Here is a 19,259-nt window from a genome sequence, read left to right on the forward strand (position 1 = left end):
AAACTATGATTAGAGGATACTGTGGCCTCTTAAACTTTTGCTCTTATCTCTGCTGTTTTCACGCTCCCACAGCCAGATCGCTGTTTTCTCAGACAGGAATGTTACTGGTATTTTCCTTCCTCAGCACCCCACTGATAACCCTTCTAAGCTCAGAGAATGCTTTATTGTATCTCTGATGAACTGCATGTTGGAAGTAAAGTTTGCTACCTGTTATGGGTTATTTACAGGGATACACTAATTTTCCCTGGCAAGAGAGTACTGAGGGAGGATTTGGGAAAATGAAGTATCCAGAGCATCTGCCATAAAATCACCAGCAACAGCTAAAATTGCCAGATGGTGTGGTGATGTTCGCTGCACACTCATGTTATTGCAGAACAGTCTGGAGGGGATGATGGCTGGATGTCCTCTCAGGTTTGTTTTCTCCCAGCTGGAAAGTTTGAGCGTTTACTCACCTGCCCCAAGTGCAATGTGCTCTTGTAGTAAAAAGACCGAGTGTCACCTTTGGGGATGCTGCTTGCATGTGTGTGTTTATGCTTTGGATAAACATAGTCCCTGAGCAAAATATAGGTAAAACTGAGTGGATTTGTTTAGCTTGTGTTAGTCAGATGATTGTATTGGGTTAACATAACGATCTGGCTTTACGTGCCTATTACTGCACTAGCAGAGCTCTGCCACTGTGGGTGTACTGATCTATCATTGGCAAAGGGCTCTTCCAGTAGTATCTGCTACGAGCAAAGAATGCTGTAGGCATAAAAGCACATTTATACCCACACAAGTACTGCCTGGGCTGTACCTGCCGGTGCTGCCTTCTGGAAGCACAGCTGTGCATGAACCTTCTTGTGCTGGTTGCCACCATCATGCTGCAAGGTGGTCACCCGTGCTTGGTGTGTCAGAAATGCTCACGGAGTGCTAGGCAGCACGGATCAAATACGATAGAAGGAGGTGTGGGATAAATAAGATCTCCAGGAAAGAGCCAGAGGAGTTTTGGGGAAAAACACATTTGTTCATGATGGAGACTGTGTGTGTTTAAGCCATTTGCATCTCCTCATCTCAGCCTCCTGCCAAATCTTTGACCGCCCTTGGTCTTGCTATCTACCTGCTAGTGCCACGCTGAAGGCGGCTGAGCAGGAGCTGCTTGGGAAGGGATGACAACTGCTCCCAACCGTAGGGCCCCTGCGGCCGGGCCTCGGGCCTGGACCACCGCCGGGGCCCGGCGCTCCCGCCTCCCAGCGGCCTCCTTGGTCCAGATCGCCCGGTTTAACTCCCGTTCTCGTTTCCTGCCCCCGGCCCTGCGGTACCTCCTGCCTGGGCACCCGCCTGCTGCCGGGGCTGCCGCGCGTCCTCCCGCCCCCCAGGGGGCGCTCGGGGCGGCCCTGCGCTCTCTCCTCCCCCTGCGGTGAGCGCGGGGGCGGAGCCAGCCGAGGTACGGCGGGGGACGGGGGTCAAAGTTCGTCATGTGGCGGGAGCCTGGGGAGGGGGCGGCAGTCGCCAGGCTGGACCTCGGCCAGGGCTTCCCAGCTGCCAGGGCTGCACCGGCGCAGGCTGGGAGGGCTGCCATGACAGGGCTCAGTCCTCCGGCTACGGTGCCGCAGTGCCCCCTTCCTGCCTGCCGAGACTGCGGCCCTCAGCCGGCCCCAGGCTGGAGGTGGGACCGGCTGGTGCGAGCAGAAATCGCTGTAAGGCCGAGGCCTTCCCGGGCAAGGAGGGAGTCCTGGGAGCCCTTTTTCCCCGGCCCTGTCTAGGCTGGAGGTACCACCTGCTTTTCTGGATGGACCCCGGCATCCCCCCTGCCCTCTGGAGGATGTTTAATGTTACGTGCGGTCTTGAGGAATTGTGGGAATTGTTTTGATGATGGAAATATAATTTATAGGTTATTGTTTAAGTAGCTGAAAATATTTTTTTCAGAGTAATCAATAGACAGGCAGATGCTTCCTGAGGTTAGTTTCAAAGGATAAACTGGCCATGGGAAAAAAGTCACCCTGGAAATAAGCAGAAAGCTTCACGTTCCTGGAGCACTGAGGTCCTGGGGTAAAGACAAATAACATAATTTATTTTATGCTGGTGCTCAGTCATATTGTAAAGTAGATGATAACATAGCAAGCACGCAGTAGCAGAGCCTGGACTGTGTGACCCAGGAAGTTGCTTCTCATCCTGTGCTTATTTATTATCACAGTCCGCCTCGGACAGGGGCTGTACTTTTTTCATTTTATACCTTATGCTGAATTTTTCTTTTCTACCCTAGGAGCTCCTGTCTCTCACGTTCAATTCCCAGTAAAGGATGGAGAACGTCCTTGCTGGTTTGTGTGGGACCAGCCCAGAAGATCCACTCCCTGTGTGGGTTCATGGCAGCATTGGGCATTGCTTTAATCAGCTGACGTTAAACGTGATTCCTCATGTGATCCTTGCAGTGGTCAGTGCCTGCTTCATTGGCACTCCAAGGTATGACAACTTACTTGCCTAGTTCTTGATTATTATGCAGGACTGGAGGTGGGGTGGAAAGGCTGGAAATTAGATCTCCCTATAATGTGCTGAATGTGTAATTAGAGAAGGACACAATATTATAATGCTGTTATATTTGTCAGGAATTTGTCCTAATTCAGAGTACAGCCTTGGTCCCTCCATTGCAGAAGAAATCCAGAAAGAATAGAGAGGGTAGTGAGCATAAAGTCACAGAAAATAATTCAAAAGAATTTCAGTGAATGAGGACTGGGAAAACTGGGAGTCTTCTGGGAGAGGATATAATTCCAAGGCAACATGGAAGATGTATTTAAGCTAATAAGGGGTTCACAGAAACCAACAATTATTTTTCTGTTTACACTCTTCTGAAACCTGTAAGGATGGCAATGTTCACTGATATTGAAAGGCCACAGATGATAATGAATCAAGTGATAATGAAATATTTTGTTGGGCTATAGATTATAGACTTTACATACACAGCATCACTGAAAACAATAGCGATAAAAATAATGTTCCTAGTGAAAATATCACAAAGACAAGAAAAATCAAGGATCAGAGATGTCACACAGAATTTGATCATCCAGAATTTGTGTTAAAGAGGTTAAATATCGTGGGGGTTTGTTTTGTTAATCCTCAAGGACTGGAGTCTGATTTGACCACAGAATATCATAGTTTGCACAGAAATTTCTGTGGAGAAATGCTATTCTTTGGTAGCATCTGAATCTCTGGTATTGATCAGATACTGGACCATATTGAACTGTTGTAGTTTAGCAGTGCCTACAGTCTGAAAAAGTTACACATCTAGGGAGGTGAATCCAGGACGTTAAATAAAAGTGGACAAATAAAGGGGGGAAGAGGAGAAGAAGAAAGGAGAGTACTGACTGAGAGGTGATGGAATTTCAACTGTAAATTTTTTTTCTGCTCTTTCCTCCTCTAGATCTGGCTTTGGGGTGCCTTGCAGGCCAGGCTGGGGATGCAGAATTGCCACTTCCTTTGTACTTGCTGGCCTATTCCTTGCTGATACCATCCCAGCCACCCTTTCTCAGCAAGAGCTGGGCCCTGTGTACCTGGAAGTGCTGGCCAACGGCACTGCTGCTCTGACATGGCTCACCCACAGCCTTGCACTTCTCATGCTCTGCAGGTCCATTCATGGCTCTACCAGAGGCCCTATGGCCCTGGCTCTCCTCACTCTCTTACCCCTACCTTCCTTAGTCATCACACTGGTGTGGTACTACCAAAACGGGACTGCTTGGTCCCCTGCCCATCCTGCTGCCTCCTCCAGGTTTGCCATTCTCTGTCTGCAGCTGGCCTCTTTGCTTGTGTATGTGATTGGCTACCTCTTACCCACCACTGGCAGGCAAGACTTGCTCTCCATCAATCGCTCCTGGCAGCAAGACCAGCTCATCACAGAGCCAGGGATCCCAGTGCCTGATCAGCAGAGAGTGGCAGAAGATGGTGAGAGCTGGCTCTCACGCTTCTTTTATGTTTGGATGAACCCTCTTATGAAACGTGGCTATCAGTGGAAGCTGAACCAGCCACAGGATGTCTATGTGCTTCCTTGCCAGCTACAGGCTGCCAGGGTCTGTGATCGGTTCTACTCCTGCTGGCAGAAGAGGGCAGCTCTGCGTCAAGTAGAGGAAGAGACTGTGTCTCTTACTAGCCCAATCATTGCTGGAAGCGATGGGAGTAGCGATGCCCTGGACAAGTCACACCATGCCCAGGTGGACATGCGACTCCTCTCAGTTCTTCATGCAGCCTTTGGGCTTCGTTTCTATTCCCTCGGACTTCTCAAGCTGGCCGGCAACCTGCTGGGTTTCTCTGGTCCTCTGCTTCTGAACCTGCTGGTGAACTTCATGGAGTCACGGCAGGAGCCCCTGAGCCATGGGGTGCTCTATGCCCTTGGGCTCTTTGCTGGGTCCTTCCTGGGTGCACTTTTGCGGAACCAGTTCAGCTATGAGGTGAACAAGGTGACGCTGATGGTACGGGCTGCCATCATCTCTGCCATCTATCGCAAGGCTCTGCATGTCAGCAGCGCTAGCCTTACCCGCTTCACTGTGGGGGAAATTGTCAATTTCATGAGCACGGACACCAGTAGGTTGGTCAACTTCTGCCTCAGCTTCCACGAGGTGTGGAGCCTGCCATTCCAGTTTGCAATTACCCTCTACCTCCTCTACCAGCAAGTGGGAGTCGCCTTTCTGACAGGCCTGGCCTTGGCACTGCTGCTTGTGCCCATCAACAAGGTCATAGCCAACCGTATCATGATGAACAACAAGGAGATGCTGAAACACAAGGACACACGGGTCAAGGTGAGGGACAGCTGGTGCTCTCTGAGTTTGTTACTCTGTTTTCTTCCTGTTTGTCCCTGGAACATTGGCTTTTTGGCCACTTGCCATGATCCCAAGCAGATTAATTGAATCACAACTGCTGGGAAAAATTCTAAAGGGGGCACACCACCCCCCCAAACACACACTTGGTTCAAAAGTGTTTCAAGATGATGCAGTTTCGCCACCCACAAGGTAGTGAACCTCTAAGGCTTGTCTTGCCCCTGTGCTAATTCAGGTTCCCTTGCAGATTTCTTTTCTGTGTGTACAAGTTAAGGTAGGACTCCTGATTGCTTCCTCTAGAGTTGTTTCCATCCTATTACTCCAGTAACACTGTCAGCGGTGAGGTGGCTTACAGTCTGGACAAAGGCAATGATCACAGATGTAGTGGTTTTATATCGCTCCAGCTTAGCACGCTTGGTCATCTTTTCCACTGTTTTCTGCATATTTGCAGCGCCGTCTCTCTTCTCACCACATATCAAGCATTTGATTCCCACCTTTTAGCCTTATATTTCTAAACTGAGGGGACAGCACTTTCACTTGCCATTTCCATTGTGCTTTGGAAGCATGAAACGTAAGTCAGCTCCGTGTCAAAACTGTTGGGAGCTTTAAAAATCTTTCTTTTCCCAACAGAAGATGCATCTAGTTGTATGGGGTACATACAACTCCTCCAACTATTGTAAGATTGGTTTGCTGAGTGAGTTCTGACTTTTTAGTTTTCTTTAATGTCAAGTAAACAGACACATGTCAGCTTGCTCAGCATGTGCTGACCTGAGAGCAGGAATGAGAGGACAGCATGCTGCCAGGACACCTGAGCTGTTGGATGTGGGTCAGTCAGGCTCTGGATACAGACTAGCTGTGTGGTGGCAGCACCAGGCCTGAGAGTCAGGTGTTACTACCTCAGAGTGCAGTCAGGCCAAAGTAGGTAAATAGCATCTACACCAGAGCTAGTGATTCCTCTCATCCCTTCACCTGTGTTGCACATGCTTCAGTTGGGAATTAGTGTAATATTTTACCTTTTCCTCAGCCATACACAACACAGGTGGCTGAGGGAGCCAGGCAGTGAGAGCAAAGTTCTCAGTAACTGCTGCTTGAGTTTGTCTTGGTTAGCAATAAATCCCAGTATCTTTAGCCTGGCCCTTAGCAGGAGGCAACTGCAAACCTGGCGCCAGCCCAGGTGCCTATCTGGCATTTGGCGCATTAGGCAGGCACTGGTTACTCTGTGTGCTTTTCCTTTTTGCCTGCAGCTAATGACAGAGTTTCTACGTGGCATTCGGGTGATCAAGTTTTACACCTGGGAGAATCACTTCAGCACTAGGATAAATGCCTGCCGGGCTAAAGAGCTTCAAAAGTTACGAGCCATCAAGTACTTGGATGCTGTATGCGTGTATCTGTGGGCAGCGCTGCCTGTTGTTGTCTCCATTGCCATCTTCATCACCTATGTCCTGTTGGGTCACCAGCTCACTGCCACAAAGGTGAGTAGATAGTAGGGAGAACTCCAACCTTGTCTTATGCAGAGGACAATCTACGGTGGGGCTGCAGTCCTGAGGCATCTTTTCTGGGAAATAAACCCAGCCTGTGTCTCCCCACAGCTCCTCAGGCTCTCGCTGGTGAAACTGTTTGGAGAATACAAGAGGAAAGGGAGGTACTGCCTCCAACTCATGGCTGTTTCCTTATCCATGTAGGTGTTCACAGCATTGGCCCTTGTCGGGATGCTCATTCTCCCCCTCAACAGCTTCCCGTGGGTGTTGAATGGGATCTTGGAAGCCAAAGTTTCCCTGGATCGAATCCAGTGTTTCCTTGAACTCATGGACCAGGACCTGGAAGCTTATTATGCCCTGGGTAATGGTGAAGGATGCTGCTGAGCTTGGGACCCTAGGGAGGGTGCATTTGGAACAGAGAGCTGAGGTGTGAGGCCCAGGGTCTGTACTGGAGGGCAGCTGGCTGTCACTCCCTGATTTAAGATGCTTGATTGTCAGAAGCAAAGTGAAGGCACTTCATTTCTGTGAAAAATGGGAGACAAGGCTATAACATTTATCTTTACCAACGATAGGCCATTGCTTGTGTCCATGGAGCCCTGCCATTAGTGTCCCTTTAGAAGAAGCTGCTCCCTCCTCTGTCCAAAGCTCCTCTGATGCCATCAACAATCTTGGCTTTGCCTAAAAGACGGACTTGAGTAGGTGCCCCTCTCCTGAGCTGTCTCAGCTCCCCTTCTTTCCTTCCTTGCCATTTGCCAGTTCCCTGCCATTCTTTTACCTCCAACAATAATAAAACTAGGTTGTCATTACAGTATCTCTCTGACAGCCAGAAGGTAACCATGTACATGTGGTAGATGGGAGGGTTGGAGGAAGGGAGGTACAAGTTTAAGGGCAAGTCAGTAGCCATGCATCTCATTCCATGGCTGGGTCAAGGATATCATGGTGGTGCCCTGTCTGTGGTCTCATCCATTTGGGAACAAAGCTGATAGTATTTTTTATGCCAGGTGCCTTTAATTTTCTGGCCTTCTCATAGTAGTGCAATGCTGTTCTGCTTTTCTCTTGCAGATAGCCCTTCAGGTACTGCTACTGCCGTGGAGATGCGATGTGCAGCCTTCTCATGGGCTCCAGTTGAGGGGGAAAGCACCAGACAGCCCTTATCCACAGGCACTCTGCAACTGCACATTGAGAACCTGTCAGTAAGAAAGGTGAGCAAGGGTGCAGGAGGTAACAAAAAAGAATGGCACTGGAGAAGCCAAATAATGGAGAAGGGGTGGCATGTTTTTATGTTTTCCTGGTCTTATGAGCCATGTATCAGAATCTGTTCTTGGTCAAGAGGCACGGGACACATACCACATCTCTCAGAGCTGAAGGGTGCTGGAGGAGATCCAGGCATGGCTTCCAGACAAGAGATGAACCAGCTCCCTCTACTTTCCACAACTGCTGCAGGAGAAGACTGGGCAGGGAACACAGATAGGTTCTGGAGTTAATGCTCCTTGCAGGCTTGTGTCCTGCCATATCAGGATTGTAGTTTACCCAACAACTGTACCCAGCTCTGCTTCTGAACCTGTGAGATAGTCCTAGTTGAAGACAGCAGTCAGCTTACTTACAGGCTCCACGTGGCTCAAGAAATCTGAACCAAGACACCCTGTATTGGCATCTCAGGTTGTTCCTTTTAATTTCCCTTTGCAGGGGATGCTCCTGGGGGTTGTTGGGAAGGTCGGCGCTGGCAAAAGCTCTTTGCTTGCAGCCATCGCTGGAGAGCTCATTAAGTAAGTAGCCTAGAGACTCTTCCTTGTCTGGTCCTTCCATGTCACAGCAGGCAGAGACTATCTAGTGCTATCCCTATTTGTTGGCCATTTTGATCTACCAACAGTTCTCCTTTGTTTCCCTTTTCACCCACTTCTGCTGTGCTTGCAGACGAGGTGGACAAGTGTATGTTTGTGACCTGGAGCAAGGATTTGGTCTGGCCACACAGGAGCCTTGGATACAGTTTACCACTGTCCGTGAGAACATTCTTTTTGGGCGGGAATATGATGCCAGGCTGTACGAGGAGGTGGTGGAGGCCTGTGCCCTCTCCAAGGACCTGAACGTGAGTACCTAAGCTGTAAACCTGCCTGAGCCTTCTTGGCCAGCTTTTGCATCCACCCTGAGTCTCACTGGGAGCAGTTCTCATTCTTTCAGGCTATAGACTGCTTTTTCAATGTCCCAATCACACTTACCAATCCCAGACCTTACTCAGCCCCACAGTTCTTTAAGGTGTGAAGTCATTCTCGTTAGCACTTTGGTTTCTTCTGCTGCTGAGCCAAAAGCTCCTGATCCTGGAAAAAGGAGATGTTCTTGCAGTTCTGATGACTGCTGGGTTTTTCAGGCAGAACCTATCAGCAGCTGATGCTTTTTTGGATCAGAGGAAACTTCCCATGGATCTGGAAGGGCTGAGTCTGTGGTCCTTCTGTCAGTAGTACACATGTACTAGTCTTCTCCTTCCGGTTGATAACCTGATGCCTGATTTTCTGAAGTGCCAAGCATTAGGAGCTCCTGTTTGCTTTGGCAGGAGCTATGAATACTCTGTAAAGCAAGATTTCTATTTGAGAAGTAATAGACTATGTGTATGCTACCAAATCAAGAGGAAACTGTTTCCAGCTACTGAAACTCTGTAGTTTTTACTGCTAAACTATTTGGATGCGCCCTGGCGTGATTTTGGTGCAGGCACAGCTCTTGGTCTTCCAGAAAATTCCCAGGCGCAATTCCAGAGTTATCTCAGATTATCTCAGACCAGAAGTCGCTCACAACAGGTAGTTCAGATGTGGCCACCCTATTCTGGAGTGTAGGAGAGTTTAGTTGCATAAATGCCAAACTTGCCACTTGTCTGCAGTATAGACCATTGCATTGTATCATTTTTGGTAAGGTGTTACCCTAAGAAATTACTGCCAGAGGCAGAAGAGGGATCCCAGTGTTCTGGTTTTGGATTCCCAGTAGTTTCCTGTCCCTTCTAAAAGTTTTTTCTTGCATGTTTCAGATTTTACCAGCAGGTGACCAGACAGAAGTTGGTGAAAATGGTGTGACACTCAGTGGGGGACAGAAGGCTCGAATAGCCCTTGCCAGAGCTGTTTACCAGGTAAATAGCAAAGCAGTCATGCTGTGGCAGATTGTGCCCCATGCCATGTCAGCTATAAAGAAGCTGGAAGCACCCAGCTGTACAATGTGATCTGGCAGCACATCTTAAACCACATCGTGCTGGCCTAAAGGTGCTTGAGGTGTGCCACACAGAGGTACTTGCGCTTTTCTCTACAGCACGGCCTGCTCTGGCAGGGCCAGCAGCTCTATCCTTGTCTTTTGTCTCCCTCTTAGGATAAAGAGCTTTACCTCCTTGATGATCCCCTGGCTGCTGTTGATGCAGACGTAGCCAACCATCTTATGCGGAAATGCATTCTCGGAGTCCTCAAACACAAGACCAGGATCCTTTGCACCCACAGGATGGAGTTTTTGGAGAAAGCCGATGCCTTGCTGTTGATAGACAATGGCAGGATAGTTAAGACAGGTCCACTGGCTGTCTTCTCAGGCATTCATTTGTGCTTGTGTGCCAGTCTTGGGATGGCTTGAGGAAAGACAGACATAAGCGAGTAGGACTAACTAGTGGGGAACCCAATGATAAAGAGCTTGAGGACACTGCATGTGAGCAAAGATGGGATGGAAGGAAATGCGCAGATGCACAGATAAAACAGGACAGTCCTAGAGGTGGGGAGCTCATAAGGCAGAAGGCCATAGGGGGTTGTGTGGAGCAGGGCCGTCAAGGGTGCAGGTGCTGTGAGAGAAAATAGGGAATGTTATGAGAGAACAAAACTGGGCCATTTCATAGCAAGAGGCAGTGAGTAGCTGGCATCTGTTCCTCAGAGCCTCTGAAGTATTTGCATGTTTCTCTTCTCAGGCGCACCAGCTGATATTCTGCCACTCATGGAGGCCTTCCCCAAGTTCAAGGATATGGGCAAGAGGCAGAATGATAAAGGTCTGTACCTGGTGAGCTTTGAGGGTGGCTGGGGCAGCAGAGTTCAGCTGAGCATGCAGACAGAACCTGTACCTCATGGCTGCTGGCCTTAGAGCAGAACTCCCACCACCTTGCTCTACTGTGGCAGTGCTGATCTGTGGGGTAGTGTGTGCACAGAGGGAGAGGAAGCCCACATATTGTTGGTCTGGAGCAGTATTTGAATCTGTTTTTCCACTTGTAGTCTTTGGATGAAGGGCTGCCAGGATCGGTGCACCTGTCTTGAAAGGGGAGAGAGAAGGGAAGAAGAGGATCCCTCATAGCCTAGACTTGCCCTGTTCACAGCAAGGAGCAACTGCAGGAGGAACTTACATTGCACTGACCTTTGTTTTTGCCTCCATTCCCACAGCCCTTGATGAACAGAGCCAAGAAGAAGCCATAGAGACAGAGGCAGAAGAATCAACCCAAAACAATCATGTTATACACAAGGAGGAAGAGAAGAAAGAAGGGGCAGTGGCTTTTCAGGTGTACAAGGCATATTGGCTGGCAGTGGGCAGCTGCTTGGCGTTGTCCATCCTCTTCTCACTGCTCCTGATGCAAGGTGAGGCAGTGGAGCAGCAGCACATGTCTGTTTAGACATTCTTTTCCTCTCCTTCCCTGGTTGTGTGGAGTCCAGGGAAGAAGAGAGACCAGGGGTTTAATTGCTCTCCCTGCAGCAGGAAGACCCCTTTTCCCCAAACTAAAGTAGTACAGTTGGGAGGGGGCACATGTGGGAACAGGATCTTGCATCTCACTGCTGCAGCTGCATGTCTGCTTCTCTAGCAGTGCCCTGTTGCTGCTCCAGGAGTGACAAGTCTTTTCCCAGTGGAGAAAGAAGGCAGGGAAAGACTAGACTGGGCAGTGAGACAGTAACAAAAGTTGTCCATCAGCTTCCCCTTCAGCTTTTCTGCTTTTTTGCTGATTTGAAGGTTGAAACTCTGTTTAAGCAGTCTGTCTTTCTCTGTAGCATCCAGAAATATCTCAGATTGGTGGCTGTCACACTGGATCTCCAGCATATCCCAGACAGCAAATACCTCTGTGATGGACTGCTCAGCTACCTCACCTTCCCCAGAGCTGCTTCTCTTCTCTGTTGTTGGGCTTGTGTAAGTGGATGCTGGTCAGGAGATGCCAAAGGAAACTAGAACGCTCTCATATTGCCCTTAAGTGGATTTCCTTTGAAGATCCTTGTTGAGAGCAGGGGTAAACTGACCACCCCACTGCAGGGGATCTGTGTGACTGCTTTGACAAAGAAAGAGAATCAAGATCTCTGACCTGATGGGGAGCTCAAAGGGCTTCTGCCTGGGGCTGATGGAAGACCCCTCGCTGCATAGTAATCGTACCAAAGGGGTGGTCTCTCACAGGAGTATCAGGTTGAAGTATCCTGGTTTCCCTTTGAGTATGCTCCTGGGTACTCATGCCCTGTCTGTGAGTTTACTGTCATGGGGACCTCGGCAGATTCATAATCTTCCTCCTTCTGTGTTCCAGCTCTCCCATTCAAGCTCTGGACACCACCCCAGTTCCTTCCAATAGTTCACTGGATGTGAATTTCTACCTGATAGTTTATGGGAGCATTGCAGGGGCCAACTCTCTCTTCACCATTCTTCGGGCCTTCCTCTTTGCTTATGGCACTATCCGTGCTGCCACTGTCATTCACAGCCGACTGCTCCAGAGGGTTTTAAAGGTAATAGTCAAAGTCCAGGGCAGACTGGGGCCCCTGGAGGTCACTCTGCCTTGACATTCTTCTCATGGTTGGGAGTAAGGGTTTGGGTGGTGGATTAGAGTTTCTGCTTCTATTAGCTGATGAGCTCCCCACAGGATTAGATCCAAAATGGGCTGCACCACAGCCAGCACAAGGGGCCAATGAGCTAGAGTTCAGAATGTGTCCTATAAGACTTGTTCGATTGCATGGAGGGGTGTTTCGTGGCTGCTACCTGCATCTATTCACTCATTAGTCTTAGTTATATAGCCCGGATGATGGCCAACTGAATCAAAGTAACTTTTGCAGGATGCTCAGATTTGGATGAGATTCAAAGGAGTCATTAAGCAAGATTTAGGACTGATGCTGGCACATGCCAGTTAAATTTCTTTAGGATTTGGGCTTCTTTGGGTCCTCGGGCTAGAGTTAGGATTACAGGATTGGAAGACAGGATTAGAGGATTGTCTCACTGGCTACTGGTGGGTCAATATGGGAGCCGAGTGACTGCTATCTTGGTAGCTGTCTGCCATTCACCACAGAAGGGGTTTTTCCTTTTCCTATGTGAACAGCATGAGTTGTTTTTCTGTGAGTGGATGGTGGCTTTGGGGTCTGAGATTTCTTCTCCAGCCAAGGAAAGAAAGAGGGCTGTGGTGGCCACTCCTTTGTGGCCTTATCTGCTCCCCTTGGTGCTGGTCTCTTGGGCCTTGTTCTGTGGCTGGATCTCACTGCAGCTGACTGACTCTTACTTTCTGGTTCCCTTGTTGCCAGGCCACAGTCACCTTCTTTGACACCACACCAACAGGCCGGATCTTGAACCGCTTCTCCTCAGACCTGTACAGCGTGGATGACAGCCTGCCATTTATCCTCAACATCTTCCTGGCCAACATGTACGGGCTCCTGGGCATGCTGGTGATAATCACCTATGGCCTCCCTTGGATTGCTCTGGTCTTACTCCCCCTGGCTGCCCTCTACTTCTCCATCCAGCGCTATTACCGGCGCACGTCCCGGGAGCTCAAACGCCTTTACAGTGTCACCCTGTCTCCCATTTACACTCACTTCTCAGAGACCCTCTCAGGACTGAGCAGCATCAGAGCCATGCGGGCAACACAGAGGTGAGTGGAAAGAAAGAGCACCCAAAGAGCCGGAGCTTTGGCTTTATAGACCAGGGCCTTCCTGATGTGGGGCTGGTTATAGGGTGGTGGGAATGCCCCTGGTCCAGGCAACAGGAATGGAGGTTGAGTGGTGCAAAACTCTGTTGTGCACCTGCCAGGTTTGAGTTGGAGAATCAGCTGCACCTGGAACAGAACCAGCGCTGCCTCTTCGTCAGCAACACAGCAACGCAATGGCTGGACATCCGCTTGCAGATGACTGGGGTCGCTGTGGTTACTGCTATTGCAGGAATTGCCATCATCCAGCACCAGAAGCAACTGGGAAATCCAGGTAGGTTGCCAGGGATTGTTCTATGCCTACCCCTAGGCTGTGGCCCAGGGGTTCCTCCTTTCCTAGCCCAGAGCTGCACATCTTCCTATGCTGGAGTAAGATCCAGAGCTCCTGCTCTCTTTTGCTCTACAAGTGACCCACAGTGTAGTGCTTCAGATCCCGTTCCTCCTACTGTGTCCCCCCATCCTTGAGTGAGATCCTAGACTCCCTTGTTTCTTTGTCCTGACACTAAGATCCCAGCTCCTTCCTTGCCAGTAACGTTCTTGCTTATGCTTTTGTCCTCTCAGGACTTGTGGGCCTGGCGCTCTCATATGCCCTCTCTGTCACAAACCTGCTCTCAGGGCTCATTTCCAGCTTCACTATGACAGAGACCATGATGGTGAGTGTGGAGCGGACAGAGGAATACACCACAGATATCCCCACGGAGCCCCAGGATAAACTGGTCCAGGTAAAAGCTCAAATATATTCTCAGGAACTGGCCCATCGTCTGGCTCTGTGCCCTGCACTTGCCTCCTGGGAAGATCACAGGGTTCCAGTGAATGGGTGGAGGGTCTTCACTCACAGAAACCACCCTGATCACTCATCCTTTACCAGTATATCCCCTGGGGGATGAATCTCTGGCAGGAGTTGGTGAAGGCTGGAATGATGGGAAGGGGTAGGAGAGCAGAATGGGTGCTAGGTCCAAGATAGAAAAACAAGTCTATGAGGGGGCTGGAGTTGGAGTCAGGCTGTGCGTTACGTCTGATCAGAAGCCAAGCAAACATCCAAAGGGATGGATGGGGTTTAGCCTGTGGGGACGTGAGGCCGAAGATGACAGCATGTTACAGTCATACTCTGTCTCACCTGCATATCCCTCTTAGGTTGCTGTTGACTGGCCAAGCCAGGGGCTTGTGGAGTTCCAGCAAGTGGTCCTGGCCTACCGAGCAGGCTTGCCTAATGCACTTGATGGTGTGAGCTTCACTGTTTACCCCGGAGAGAAGGTGGGGATTGTGGGTCGGACAGGATCTGGAAAATCCACCCTTTTCTTGGCCCTTTTCCGCATGCTGGAGCTGAAATCAGGCCGGATTCTCCTGGATGGTGTTGACAGCCAGCTGGTGGGCTTGGAGGACCTGAGGTACGGAGGGCTGAGCAGAGTGCAGGGCAGTTGGGGGAGCTGTCAGTGGTTGGATGCCAAAGAGCAGAGAAAGGAGCAAAGGATTTCTGTTGTGTCACCCTTTTGTCTGATTGTGGCAGCTTCTTACGAGTTGCTCCATTGTTTCTGAACAGTTGTGCTAAGGAAACCAGGCTGAATATGTGACCCATGTCTCTGAGCCTCTAAGATGCACAGCAAGCCAAGATACTCCACCCCAGGAGAAAAAAAAAAAAAAAGCCTTTGCTTTTCTGCCGAACCTACCCCACGAGTTCTCAGGTCTCGTTTGCTTGCAGATCTAGGCTCGCCATCATCCCCCAGGATCCGTTTTTGTTCAGTGGCTCAATCCGAGAGAACCTGGACCCCCAAGGAAAATGGACAGATGCTGAGCTCCACGAGGTGCTAGAGCAGTGCCACCTGCAGGATGCCGTTACTCAGATGGGTGAGTCTGAACCCAGCAAGAAGCAGCTGGTGAACCTTGGTACTGGGAGAGGGGAGAAGGCCCCAGCTCAGTCAGGGAGCTGAGGAAAAGGGGCCAGGTGGATGCAGTAAGAAATTGGTTAGATGAGGACACACCAGGACCAGCATGGGAACAGGTCTGTATGACCCGGTGGCATTTCCTGAGATTTAGTGCCAAGGGAGTGGCAGGTGATGGATTGGGTGGTTGGATCTTACTGATGAGACCAGGCCCCAGTGGATGTCAGAGCAGAGCTTGACATAAGCCAGCCCCTAGTTCTAGTGGACCATGGCATCTCTGTGCCAGGTGTTGCTTACATCCATGCGTAAAGGCTTGGGTTCCCAAGGCCTGGGCCTAAGCAGGATCTGGGTTTTGAGTGCTACTGGGAAAACCCCAGACTTGGGGAGTCATCTGGGGCCTGGTGCAGAGCCTGGTGGGATGACTGCTGAGCTTGACCCCTGCAGGTGGATTGGACAGCGAGCTGGGAGAGAGGGGAAAGAGTCTGTCCGTGGGACAGAGGCAGCTGGTGTGTCTGGCAAGAGCCCTCCTGACGCAGGCCAAGGTGAGTGCCCTGCTTCCATCGGAGCAAGGGGGAAGGCGAGCAGCTGATGGCTGTGTGAGGACAGCAGAGCAGGGCGCTCCAGAGTTGGGGGTGTGATGGGAACAGATGTCCTGTGCTACCTTGTCAGGCTGTCCGTAGGCAGGGATTGGGGTCTCTCCTGGGGTGCTTGGGAACTCCCTTCATTCTCTGTCCCTGGCAGGTGCTGTGCATCGATGAGGCCACAGCCAGCGTGGATCAGAAGACAGACCAGCTGCTGCAGCAGACCATCCGCCAGCGCTTCGCTGACAAAACCGTTTTGACAATTGCTCACAGGTATGGAGGAAGCAACACTCTGAGCCTAAATTCATCCTGTCACTCGCAGGGAATGGTGGCTGCACCTGCCATGTCTGGGCCTTGAGCTGAGCAGGGAGGTCTCCAGGATGAGGCTTTTCAAGTGCAAAAAGCTGGACCTTGCCTATTTGCCTTTTCTGCTTTATTAGCCCATGGGTGCTGGGAACAACTAGATGTGAAAATGTTGTACCCAGAAATTGGGAGGACAGCAAAGAGCAAAATGCTGCATCATATGGCAGGTGGCTCTTTCTGGGCACTGCCTACTGGTACTGGGGGAGTGAATCAGGCCTTGTGGTTCTGCCAAATTAGGGCAAGGAGCAATGAAGAACCATCCTACAGGAAGGAGCAGCACGGAGACCAGGGAGGAGCAGTTGCCTCTGGCTCAGTAGAGGGCACTGCAGGACAGCTGGTGGTGAAGGGCTGAAGCCAGCTCCTGGCCGGGGAGGCAGAATGCTGGCTAGTTCTGTTTTCCAAACCTCTGAGTTTTGGTTCCAGCCTACATCTGCTGCCAGCAGGCCAGGCACTGCCCAGGCAGCACGGGGCAGCGGTGCCTGTCCCACAGTGGAGAGATTTAGTGTAAGAGTAGGGGCAGTAGATGGTTTCAGGTTGGGGGAGGCGGGCAAAACAGGAATACTGTGGATACTGAGAATGGATGGATTAGCATTAGGCAGTGCTCCCACACTTGCCAAGCGGAGGGTAATTTGGAAGAGGGTTGTGCAGTTGTATGAAGGGTGTTTTCAAAACACAGAGGTTACCACAAAAATAAAAATCAAATGAGCAGGTGGCAGGAGCTGGTGTCCTGCTGCACAGAAGTGGGAGTGATGGATGACAGGCAGGGTGGGCTGGGCCTGGCAAGTGAATTGAGTGGGTCTTGTTAAATACATCAGATAAGAGGGAGGCAGGAGGATTTTCAAGGGAATGTGGTTCCTACACTAGGGATATTATGCATAAACAGTGGAAAGGTAAAGGCGCTGTGGGTTGAGGTGTGTGTTTGGGTTGGGTGGGGGCAGGCCACCTCTGATGGAGGAGTAATTAGAGAGGAGAACCAGCAGAGGAGTGGCATTAGGCAAGGCAGCAAGACTGTGTTGAAGATGGCCCCAGCCCCTCTTCCACTGTGACGAAGAGAGATGGGGAAGAGCAGTAAGAAGGGAGAGGTGGTGATGGGGTTGGTTTGTACCCACGGTTCTTCCATGCCATTCAGCTCTGGGTGAACCATTAATTGGATGGATGACATCTAGGACCAGAAGTGACTTAGTACTTGTCCCTTGCCCCTCCAGGTCACTTCCAGTGCTACAGTCTGGCAGTCTTTCAGGGATGAATGTGTAACCAGAGTCCTGAACTCCATAACACTATTTACCTGCTCAAATCCTGTGCAGTGCCTTCCCTGTGTCTTGCAGCTTTGGAGGGCTCTAGTTTTGCACTGAACAGTGCACGACTGTGCAAAGGCATTCCTGCTGCCCTGTCTTACCTCCCCAGGGCCAGAGGTTCCTGCCTTGCTAGCAATCTGGGCAGAACTGGGCACATACGTGTGCTGTGGGTGCTGTGGTTGGCAGTCTGGCAGCTACAAAGCCACAGGTGGTGGCAGCATAAGCACAGATGCCAGACTGCTGGGGAATGGCAGCTGATGCACAAGTCCATTTCTGCTGCCCTCAGGAGGTGGCAGGTGAGGAAATGTGGGTGTGAACAGAAGCAACTCAATAACTCTCTTGTGGGAATGGAGACATTTTGTGCAACTCCAGAATCAGGCATGCCCTGAGCTTTCCCTTCAGAGCTTCCCTCTGCCTTCTGGTACCCTGCCATGACTAGAAGGCATCACTGTGTTATCCTAAGAGGTGGTGCATTTCAGTGGTGTGCAGAGGCTCTCTGGGGAGTTGGACTGCAGTGTGTCCCTGAGCGCACGGGGAGAAGCTCTGCAGATCTCCTTGGATCCACCAACATGTGTTCTGGCATTTACTGTCCACAGGCTGAACACAATCTTGGATTCAGACCGCGTGCTGGTGATGCAAGCCGGGAGAGTGGCAGAGCTGGATTCACCCGCCCACCTAAGTAAGAAGGATGGCTCCTTGTTCCAGCGCCTCCTGCAGAGTGGGCAGCAGTGACCTCCCTCCTGGGCTGAGCCCAGGCAGCCCTCCTGGCTCTGTGCCTGGTGTTCCTCTCGTCTCAGCCCCTAGCCATGTCCCTGCAGGGCCAGGAGCTGCTGAGGTGAGGGAAGGGGTTATTCCTGCTTGCAGACAGCAATTGTATGTCCTGAGGGATGGGGGAATGGCACTGCAGCATTTCCTTTAGTAGGGAAGATGGGAACTGGTGTTTACAGCCATACAAGCCTAGCTGGTGGGATGCTGCTCCCTTCTAAGGGTCCCCTTTGAGATTACAGAGGGATTTTCTGCTCACTGAAGAATCAGTGACTCCTAGTCTGAGACTCTCGTGTACAATTTAAAATAAAGTGGAAACATCCTTGTGAAGCTCTTGTTATTCAGGTCCCCCCTTTCCCCTTCAGACACAGACTTCCTTGTGAGATACAGGAGCGGTGTGCTCTCTGCACAAAGACAACCGTGCCTGCTCCCTGCTTTCCTCAGGGGACACTGACCTCTCCAAACAGCCCAGAAGGTTGCACCCAGGGACCTTACTGCTCTTCCTCCAGCTTACACTGGAGAAGGCCTTCTTCTGAAGGGCCAGAATACATAAAAGGCCTCTAAGACAAGTTTATTTCAAGATAGCTTTTCCAAAGGAAACTCCCTGTCCCTCCTGCCATGCTCCCAGCTGCACAAACCCCCAGCTGCTTTCAGTTTTAGGATCAGCTTGCTCTTTTCGTGGGCACCCTCAGACTCGGCCTTGGGTTTTCCCCTTCTTCCCAGCACTGAGGCAACACCTAACAGATACACACCTTTGCTACACTGTCCTGACACAGGTCCCTTTCTTTCCCCTGAGGCTGCGGGAGCCATCTCTACCCCTGCAGCATGGGTGAGAACAGCATGGGGCAAGACATGCCACAACCTGGATTTGCATTCTTGAGGGAAGCAATGGGGATATTCATCCTGAACAAATAGTGAGCAACCTGATCTAATTGGATCTGCTGAAAGCAGGAGGTTGGTGTCCAGAGGTCCCTTCCAACCTAAATTATTTTATTATTCTCTGATACACTGTTTCTGGGCTTGTATTTGTTTTATTTGATAAAGGTACATCATCCATCCATGTATTAAAAAAATAATCTTTCTGATGAAGCCCCAGTCCCCTCTTCCAGGTCTTTGTCCTGGCTGAGTGCTCACTCCTCCATCTGCTCTCTTCATAGCATCTTGAACCCAGCTCTGTAACCCTACAGGCCAGTCGTGGGGTTTGGGTTGTGGGTTTTTTTACCCCACTGCTTAGCCCTC

At 50.6% G+C, this 19,259-nt stretch overlaps 1 protein-coding gene across 2 annotated transcripts; it reads left to right on the plus strand.

The window, feature by feature from the left end:
• Positions 1-1,602: 1,602 nt before the first annotated feature.
• Positions 1,603-18,348, plus strand: ABCC10 (ATP binding cassette subfamily C member 10). 2 transcript variants are annotated; one of them, XM_074169106.1, is made up of 22 exons: positions 1,603-1,697; positions 2,243-2,439; positions 3,395-4,763; positions 6,026-6,253; positions 6,464-6,620; positions 7,322-7,461; positions 7,946-8,025; positions 8,174-8,345; positions 9,273-9,371; positions 9,605-9,794; positions 10,182-10,259; positions 10,645-10,836; positions 11,242-11,377; positions 11,760-11,955; positions 12,739-13,082; positions 13,241-13,410; positions 13,698-13,858; positions 14,271-14,524; positions 14,836-14,981; positions 15,461-15,558; positions 15,758-15,870; positions 17,852-18,348. In XM_074169106.1, the coding sequence occupies exons 2-22, from the start codon at positions 2,279-2,281 to the stop codon at positions 17,985-17,987; spliced, it is 4,620 nt and encodes a 1,539-aa protein (XP_074025207.1). In that variant the 5' UTR covers positions 1,603-1,697; positions 2,243-2,278; the 3' UTR covers positions 17,988-18,348. The 2 variants fall into 2 exon arrangements, with proteins under 2 accessions (XP_074025207.1, XP_074025208.1); XM_074169107.1 differs by lacking the exon at positions 1,603-1,697 and adding an exon at positions 1,830-1,859.
• The last annotated feature ends 911 nt before the right edge of the window (positions 18,349-19,259 follow it).

This window comes from Numenius arquata, chromosome 2 (genome assembly GCF_964106895.1).
Source record: "Numenius arquata chromosome 2, bNumArq3.hap1.1, whole genome shotgun sequence".
NCBI classification, from domain to species: domain Eukaryota; kingdom Metazoa; phylum Chordata; class Aves; order Charadriiformes; family Scolopacidae; genus Numenius; species Numenius arquata.